Source organism: Macrobrachium rosenbergii, chromosome 15 (genome assembly GCF_040412425.1).
Source record: "Macrobrachium rosenbergii isolate ZJJX-2024 chromosome 15, ASM4041242v1, whole genome shotgun sequence".
NCBI classification, from domain to species: Eukaryota; Metazoa; Arthropoda; class Malacostraca; order Decapoda; family Palaemonidae; genus Macrobrachium; species Macrobrachium rosenbergii.
In genome coordinates, this window is record NC_089755.1 from 44195945 (window position 1) to 44205120 (window position 9176).

General features: G+C 36.0%; 2 protein-coding genes across 2 annotated transcripts in view; both read left to right on the top strand.

Moving 5' to 3' along the window:
• Positions 1–719: 719 nt before the first annotated feature.
• On the top strand, positions 720–4955 carry LOC136846410 (uncharacterized). The gene is made up of 4 exons (XM_067117199.1): positions 720–1156; positions 1714–2139; positions 2649–2869; positions 3749–4955. The coding sequence occupies exons 1-4, from the start codon at positions 1078–1080 to the stop codon at positions 4073–4075; spliced, it is 1053 nt and encodes a 350-aa protein (XP_066973300.1). The 5' UTR covers positions 720–1077; the 3' UTR covers positions 4076–4955.
• Positions 4956–7368: 2413 nt separating this feature from the next.
• The window catches only part of LOC136846411 (uncharacterized), an 11806-nt gene continuing 9998 nt past the window's right edge, over positions 7369–9176 (top strand). Inside the window, exon 1 of the mRNA XM_067117200.1 lies at positions 7369–7497. Coding sequence (XP_066973301.1) covers positions 7425–7497 — 73 coding nt within the window. The 5' untranslated portion in view covers positions 7369–7424. The remainder of the gene's footprint in view (positions 7498–9176) is intronic.

Sequence of the window (9176 nt, forward strand, 5' to 3'; positions counted from 1 at the left end):
GCCCTCATGTGGAACTGGAGTTCGGACCGGAAAGGGTTGGCCATTCTTTACATGGGGATCATTGGGTTCTCTGTTCTTGACAAGGAGATGTTGGGTTCGCTAATCTTGACATGATCTTATTTCACTTTAGTTATCTATTGGTTACTGACCTGTGTTTACCTGATGAATAATAAGTCACTTTCAGTTATCTGTCAGTTACTGCAGCAGTGCGTTTTGGTGAATATTGCTAGTGACTGAATTTTCGTGATAAAAATCAAAATCATAGGAAAGGATAGTTGAATTAATTGTGGCAATTCAACGTCTGGAGATATAGTAATGTGGGATATTTGAAGAAAAGATGAAAGATAAACGTTCACATGTGAGAGATAAGAGAGGAGATGAGAACAGAATGTGGTAATACTGGCATTAACTCTTGACACAGCTCTGAATTTGAACAGTCGGGAGATAGTTTCAAAGGCTAACAAGTGTTCAAAATCCCATTAGATAAAAGGATTTTTAGTCTGAATGTCAACAACAACACACACACATATATATACATACATACATGTGTCTAGTATATGTATTTATATGTATGTATGTTTGTATGTATATATATATATATATATATATATATATATATATATATATATATATATATATATATATATATATGTATGTGTGTGTATGTGTGCGTGTGTGTGTGCGTAGATTCCTGCGTTCCGCATGAATATATAGGGATGTCAAGCCACAAATATCGTTTGATATCCAGTTCACTCTAACTCGCGAATAATTAGTGCACAGGGCAAATTGTAATTGATAATTGCTTTGTCACCAGTGGAATTCGAACCGTTGCCTGGTTTAGAAACAACTGTGCACAGTGACTTTCGACCACCGAGCCATCACGAGATATCTGTGGCTTAATATTTGTAAATATAAAAAAAATGTCACGGTGTATGTGAAAAATAAATCCATGAATATATGTCTACCTCATTCATCTCTACATACGAACAGTTTGTGATCAAAGATAAGTCTAAGTCTTCCAGGGATTGAAACAAGTGCTCTAATTGCTCTCCACCGAAGGCAGCAGTGGTCAGGGAGATGCAGCGAGCAATCACTCTTATCTCAGCAGCGTCCATGGCTCTCTCGTTGCTGACACCTCCTGCTCTTGCTCAGGAAAGTAGGTTTTTAGTACCAGTACTTTTGTTCATGCAGTAGAATGGCCGTTTCCATTCTCATTATTGAGACTAGTGCATTATTTATATATATATATATATATATATATATATATATATATATATATATATATATATATATATATATATATATATATATATATATATATATATATATTATATATATATATATATATATATATATATATATATATATATATATATATATATATATATATATATATATATATATATATATATATATAATTATATACGTTTTTCTTTCCTTTCAAGTTTGTCTTTCCATATAAAGTTAAATTCAGTCCTCGTTTGATTTGCTTGTTCTATTTTTCTTCAGATTCTCAAAATTAAACAAACTATTGATATAGATATTGTTTTACTATTCTTTACACATGTATACATATGTATATATACATACATATATATGCGTGTGTGTGTGTGTGTGTCGCGCGCGCGCGCGTGTGCATGCACGAAAGTCTACGAGCGCCATAGAACTACGTCATAATACCGCCATAGTTAACAATTAACCCCCAATTTCCAGCAACAATTCCGGAGTGCCTCACCCGGACCCTGAAGGGGCACGAGAACGCCTCAATCAAGTACCAGGAAGGCCAAATCGTCCAGGTGATTCCAGTCGAAGCTTTCTGGACGCGATTCGACTTAGCCTTCGTCCACTACAGCAAGGAACTGTACACCCTTTCCCTCGCCAGGGCTGACGACCAACTGATGGCGCTGGTCTGGAACGAGAGGTCGGTTCTCCTCCTGAGGCCGACTTACATGTGCTTGTGTCTCCGCTCCGACGTCGCCGTCAATTTCACCTTCTATCAGGAAAGGGCGGAGACGAGGGTCCGGATATTTTGGGCCGGGTACGAGGAGGTCATCCCTCTGCCGGAGGTCGGCATTCTGGATTTCGCCCGCGTCCGGAACTTCGGCGATGCCGATATGAGAGTGAATATTTGCACTCCAGGTTCGTTCGCTGGTTTCTTGTGTTCTCGCGCTACTGTTACCACAGTCACTATGTTTTTGTAATCCTCTTTATAATTCTAATTATGATTTTCTGTTAATAAAGACGAGTACGTCAGCATCGACGCATTTTGTTTAGGAAATTTTTACTAGAAATTCATACTATTCATGAAATGTAAGTAGTTTTTGTTGTATCGAATATACAATTCTCACATAACTAAAATAATGGTCACTTTAATTAGGTCGATCAATAATGCCTACCGACCTCTGACCGTGCATAATGATAACTGGATATGGTAATCAGTAATAAATGCAGAAGTCTAATATTGCTATTTAAAACGTATAACCTTTGAAATTCCAACACTCCGCAACTTTCCAAAAGCAAAAAAAAATATATAATAATAAATAAATAAGTGAATAAATAAACAAAAATTAAAATAAATAAATAAATAAAAACAATAAATAAATAAATAAAAACAATAAATAAATAAATAAATAAATAATCCTTTTCAGGAAACTCCTCCACCATGCCACCTGCCGTCACCCCAAAGAAGCACGAAGGGAAACAATGTCCGAAGTGCGAACGATCTATCGCCTTGGAAAGCCGGAGCGAATCCGCGTTGATAGGATGCCTGGCCACGTCCCTGGTCGTTGTCTTGGGGTTGCTCTCTTACGTCGTTTACCTGAAGCGACATTTCGGGAAGAAGCCGGAGCGACAACTTGGGGGAGAGCAGGTGATGCAGGTTTTATGTAAAAAAAAAAAAAAAAAAAAAAAACTACAGGGTAAAAAAAGACTACAGGGTAAAAAAAAAAACAACAACACTACAGGGTCCAAAAATTAAATACTACAGCGTTTTGCGGTTGTACTATTTGATTGCGTTAGCTAAGTCTCTTGTTCTCTCTCCTTTCTTTTGATTTGAGATCAGTCACGGTTATCAAGATTGACTTTCTTGTTTTGAATGTCTCGTGATTTTTTCCTTCATCTATTTAATCTCTTTGGTTTCTTTCGTCTTTCAAGTAACAGAAATTAGTGGCATCATAAGAAATGCATTCCTCGTTTTAATCTTTGTCGTGATAATTTTCGAAGTAATATAAGAGATTTGCTGTTTAAAGAAACGGTGCTCAAAAATCCTTTAAAAATACAGAAGACTGATCATTTGAGAGTTATTTAGAATAGAATTTTCGTTTTTAATGCCAATGAGGTAAAGAGATAAGACCAGAATTTTTTTTTTATTTCCAGAGGAGCATCACGGATTACATTTGCGATTTACTTTTCGAAAATTCAGTTGTAAATTTTCTTAGCTTTAGGAACCCTAATGGTAAGGAGTCCTCTTCTTTTTCGTCTTCTTCTCCTTTTATTATGGCAGTTATTATCAGTCATCACCCCTTAAAAATATATCATATCTAAAGGTTACTCCTTAGTTTATCTGCTCCCTGCCTGTCACGTTCATCATTTCTTCCTGGAACTTTGCTCAGAAATATCTATAATATATTTTTCTTCTCTTACTCTGTCTGAGCAAATTTAGGAAGCCTTTCTTTCCATCAGCATCTTCATCAAAATCGCTGACAATTATAGACGCCGTCTTAACTTGCATTCCCATAAAACCTTTCAGGCAACCTCTTTGGACCACCTGTCGAGTCATAGCATACGATCGCTGACCCCAACGCCCTTGAAAGCCTCTCTGCGTCTTCCGAAGACGGCCCACATCAAGTCCCGAAGGCAGAGCCCCATGTACGAGGACGTACTGAGGTACGAGAACTCATTCCAGACCCATCTGGCGGCTCAGGACACAAACGACAGCGACGGTTACCTCCCCGCCATCGAGCCCTCGATGCAGACCTTCTCCCCGGGTTCCTGTGGGAAGGGAGGACGGAGTGGCGACAAAAATAGTGACTCAGATATGGGAAGCGAGGAGAGTGTGTATGAACCAATGCCTTAATTAGATAAGAAATGGATTCTAAAGAATTAACGTCGGGCTGGTTAGGTAAAATGAAAGGTTCCTTTATCCGGTACTTGACAGAGATGAAAAGCACAACGAAGGTGTACAGCTGAGTTTTATTTCATCTCGTGCGAGGCAAAACTAAGAAAATTAAAAATTGCAGCAAGTTCAGAATGGATAATGAAAGTTCTCGTTGCCCACTACATAAAAAAAAAAAACGGAAAAACGTGATTTTGAAACTGGAAAACAATATCTTCCTTTTGATCAAGACGTTAAGTTAAGAACGAAAAGGTAATATTCTTTTCAATCATTACTTGAGAGAACACAGAAATGTTTAGGTTACAGCGAAAGTTGGAGTTGAAAAACTGTATTTGTAATTGTTAATAACTCTACGAATTACAGTAGACGAGGCTGTAGTCTCGCATAACCTCAGTGATCAAATGTTGAATTACATGTTATTAAACAATTACCATGAACAGCATTTTTCAATCTCTTATTCACGAATCGTAACTTGCACCGTTTCCCTAGGAAAACATTTGGTATTGATCCTTGAAGACAACATTTGTAACTAGCGTGAAGTAATTGAAAATGAACCAGGAGTCGAACTAATTGATGATATTTGACTGTTCCTTGTTTTAGAATTTTAGGAATCATTATGCACATTCTATAAACTTGTATTTTCCATGGTTGGGTTCCTTACAGGTATGTAAATACAAATATACATGTGAATATGTGTCAAGGTAAAACAAAAATGTACACATGCTCATATATTTAAGTGGGTTTGTGACGCGAGCGTACTCTTACAATTTTAGGAATACCTTATATATATATATATATATATATATATATATATATATATATATATATATATATATATATATATATATATGAAGTTTATTTGGAAACATAACACAATAAACAATTATGTCATACATTAACATAATTCCTGTTAAGTACAAAGAGTGAAAGTGAAACAGTAATCGCATTATTGCTTCTTTACATATATATACTGTATATATATATATATATATATATATATATATATATATATATATATATATATTTATATATATATATATATATATATATATATATATATATATATATATTCATATATACATGTATATATATGATATATATGTGTTTATATACATATATTACAGTATATAATTATATATATATATATATATATATATATATATATATATATATATATATATATATATATATACATACATACATACATACTGAAACGAAGTTGGAGCGTTTGGGCATGACCGACAAACAGCTGAGAGACACGAGACGTTTCACCATCTCCTATGCATTGTGAATGACCCTGATCACTATCCTATTAGTTGGTGTTATTCACTCGACTTTGTATTTTGTTTGTCTTCATTACAATTCGACACTGAGCTTTCTTTTGTTTTTAATAAATTGCATAATTTAGAGATCGTTTGTAATCCTGCGCACCTCTTCAAAATAAATTCTGCAAAGCTTTTGTGCTATTGTTTTCTTTCATCGTATAAGTAAAAACCCGAAGTTGAAAGTTTTAACAAAGTTTCACTCATATACAGTTACTTGAATAACGGCAAATGCGACGAAGGAAAGGGCAGTAAGTCGAAAGGCCTAGCACCACTCCGTAGTTTCACTTTCCTTCGTGGCATTTGCCTTTTTTTATATAGTCATCACGTTCCATATTTTCGTGATTCAGTTATACATACAATTACTTATAAATAGGAGACTAAACTGTGTTACTTTTGAGAGAGAGAGAGAGAGAGAAAGAGAAACCACGACACACAATACTATGTATGGTTGATTGTAGAAAACTGTTCAGATAGAAGCCGTTGGTACTTTCATAACAGAGTAAAGTAAAATACGAAAGTATAAGTTCTCTGAGGAAAGACAATATGTCATTTTAAGAGCAACCACGTAATCAGTATTGACTGGGCTGTGTCGGGGCTGGATATCACACGTTGATAAAAAGCATCCGGAAAGAAGCTAATACGGATTTAACTAAGTTCTTGAACAGTGCTGAAAACCACTGGATTTAATAGGAAAGCAAAGAGAGCTAAAACTAAATAATCTCTTCGTATTCCAGAGATGTTATACATGGCCATTTCTTTCCCAAACCTTAGGACCATATGGCTTTAAGAAGATTAGTACTTTGAATCAGAAGTTAGATTTAAGTTTGCAGGGATTGACAACTGCCAGGTATTAGCAGAAATACTGTATGTTTGGCTTCAAAATATAGGCCTATACTTTTTACCAATGCTTATCAAACTTTGCATAAGACTTTTTATGAGAAGTTTTTAGTGTTACTTACAGATATTTAATCAGACAAACTCCTTTAGGTATTGTTTATATGCTACTCCTTTCACTCTATCGCTTTCAACGAATGTTACCTAAATAAGACCCGAAATATCTTGCATTCGTTTCAGTCAACTTTTCCCGTTCGGATTTGGCTTTGGCCTCATCTTCGTTTGCACACCTATCCATTGTAGTCATGGTATGAAGATCGAAGTTTAGTTATTATTCATTATTATCATTATCTTTATGATTAATAATTTCAAATGTTATTTAACATTTGGAAGAAACATTGTGGGTCAAATTTGTTAGTGTTACATAATCATGAAAGGTAAGGCAATCGAACATACGGCATTATGAAATCGAGATTTTCTATAAATAAGTTTCGATGACAGAGAACGCTTTTAGACGGTAAACTCCAAACAAAGACTCAAAATAACAACAATGCAAAGTAAAAATTCCTATCAGCTCAGTGGTCTGGTAAAACTAAGGTATACTTAACTTTTTTTAAAGTGTGATGTCACAAACAAAGCGATAATGTTTGTATCAGCTTACTTCTGTTTAGTTGTAAGGCGCGCGTATGAATCGCTAGTTATTCGCACAATTAAAACAGTCTTGAAGCAAATAAATGAGTACGTAAATGAAAATTAAGAGATTTTTCATAGGCTAGCAAACGATATGAACATTTTGGCTATTAAGGGCTGAATGTTATCGAGGAAATGTTCGTCAAACACTTACGTGGCAGCATCTGGCATCTGAATGCGTTCATTGAAGACGAGGGCAGATAGCAGAAAGCGCTTTTGTGTTGGGCATTTTGCAAAGATTTAACCATCTTAGTTACAAAACAAATGTTTCACGTTAGAAGTCTAGACAGAGTTCGACTAAAGAAAAGAAGGTAGTTTATTTCTGCTAACAGAAATCGAACGCGGTGTCTTCGCGTAAGTTTCGAACTCTTGTTATTAAGCCTCTCCAAACGGGAGCAAGTGGAACTGAGGCGGTATACTCGTCTTCAGAGGTGGCATTGGAACACAGCCATTCGCTTACCATGAAGAGACCTGTGTACTTGACAGTTTTGTTTTCAGCTTTTTGTATGAACCCTCACGCCAAGGCACTAGAAGGTAATTGTCAATGCATTCAATTTTATTTTGTACTTTTTGAAAGGTAGGAAATTGCAGTGATCAGGTTTTCATAAAGCATTCCTGAAGAAATAAGCGCGTCCTTTGTCACTGGAAAAGGACCTCTGATATAAATTCCGAAGAAACCATTAACAAATTATTTCCATAAACAACAATCAACAGCAGTAGTGAACCAAAATATGTAATTACAATTCCTCCCTTGTCATATTGAACAAAGATGACCCTACACTCTTTTACAAGTTTCTACCTTCCGGTCCTAGATATACTGTGTAGCTGACCCTCAATCTTGAATACTTCTTTCTTTAATGTTTGTTAAACCATCTTTTGATTTGGGAGCTTATAATACGGCCATTCTTAGTGTCCGTATGGCTGAGTCTTTCTATTCATAGACGCAGTCTCCCAACCAGTCCCTCGATTCTGTGTGATTGTGAAATTCGTCCTTCCTCTGCATCTCTGTTCAGGGCGTCCGGTTTGCCTCAGACTTTCCTTGGGAAGGTAGCCTGAGTCTACAGTCTTCGGTAGTTTATTTCGATTCTGTGACTTTTTCCATAGTTATTACCATTTCCATATGCCAACCTTTTTGGAGTTTTGCTACCTAAACATTTACTGTTGACAAATTGGGATTTTTTGTAATACAATCACGTGATTCACATGGGCAGGCGATAAAGTGCCTAGGGAAAAGTAGTCGTGACAATAGAAATTACATTATTATTTCGTTTGTAAAAGAGCCACTGTTCGATAAAATATGAAATAGAAGAATCCAGATCTTATGTGTTTTGTGAAGGCCACAAAAAAGTGGGATTGGTTCGGGATGAGAAAGTTGTTGATAATTTTGGATGATTTCTAAAAACTGAAGTAACCGCCCACCCCCCGCCTCGTTTTCACTGTCTTAGAAAGCTAAGTCTCAGTATAACGAGTCTTTTGTTATTTTTTTGCTTGTTCCATTTCCATCATTTAATCCGTGATTTATTTTAATGCTAACATTCTTTCCTCAATTTATTGTTCCAACTCTGATTCCTTCTTCATTTGTATTTTTCACCATTTATCATTTGTCTTTACAATTACCTTTGCTTCACACTCCAAATTATTACCTTTCTTAACCAGAAGAGATATTTTGTACAAAACACGAAGGTTCCGGAGGACCAACAGTAATTTTCACAGTGATCCAAAGTTAATTTTCCCGTAGGGAAGTAGTGCTGTCAGTGCATCTCATGTGGTGCACTGTTGGCATTACTTAAGGTTCTTTGCATTGTCCCTTCGTTCGGCCCCTGGTTGCATCCTCTTTCATTCCTTTTACTGTACCTCAGTTCGTATTCTCTTTCTTCCTTTCTGCTTTCCACCTTCTCGTAACATTTAAAAACGTTTTGCTCTTAGTTTCCCTTTCAGCGCTGAGCGACCTCATAGGTCCCAGCGCTTGGCCTTTGACCTAGACCTTATATTCCACTGCATTCCATTCTAAGGTTAATTTCCTGTGACGTAGATTTCGTAAGTGGTTTCGTCCAAATGTCTATTCAAAATGCGGTTTTCCAACAGCGGGATATATTCCACTTGCGCTATGTTCCGCCGCCCTTGTTGTAAGCGATAGCAAACTTCTTTCCAGTGGATGAAATTCATGAAGAGTTGACGAATTGAAAGGACAACAATGATACACATACAGTCAA

Coding starts and splice junctions, on each gene's coding strand:
- LOC136846410 (XM_067117199.1), top strand. CDS start 1,078: ATGCAGCGAGCAATCACTCTTATCTCAGCAGCGTCCATGGCTCTCTCG. Junction 1,157..1,713: donor TCCTGCTCTTGCTCAGGAAA/GTAGGTTTTTAG, acceptor CCCAATTTCCAG/CAACAATTCCGGAGTGCCTC. Junction 2,140..2,648: donor AGTGAATATTTGCACTCCAG/GTTCGTTCGCTG, acceptor AATCCTTTTCAG/GAAACTCCTCCACCATGCCA.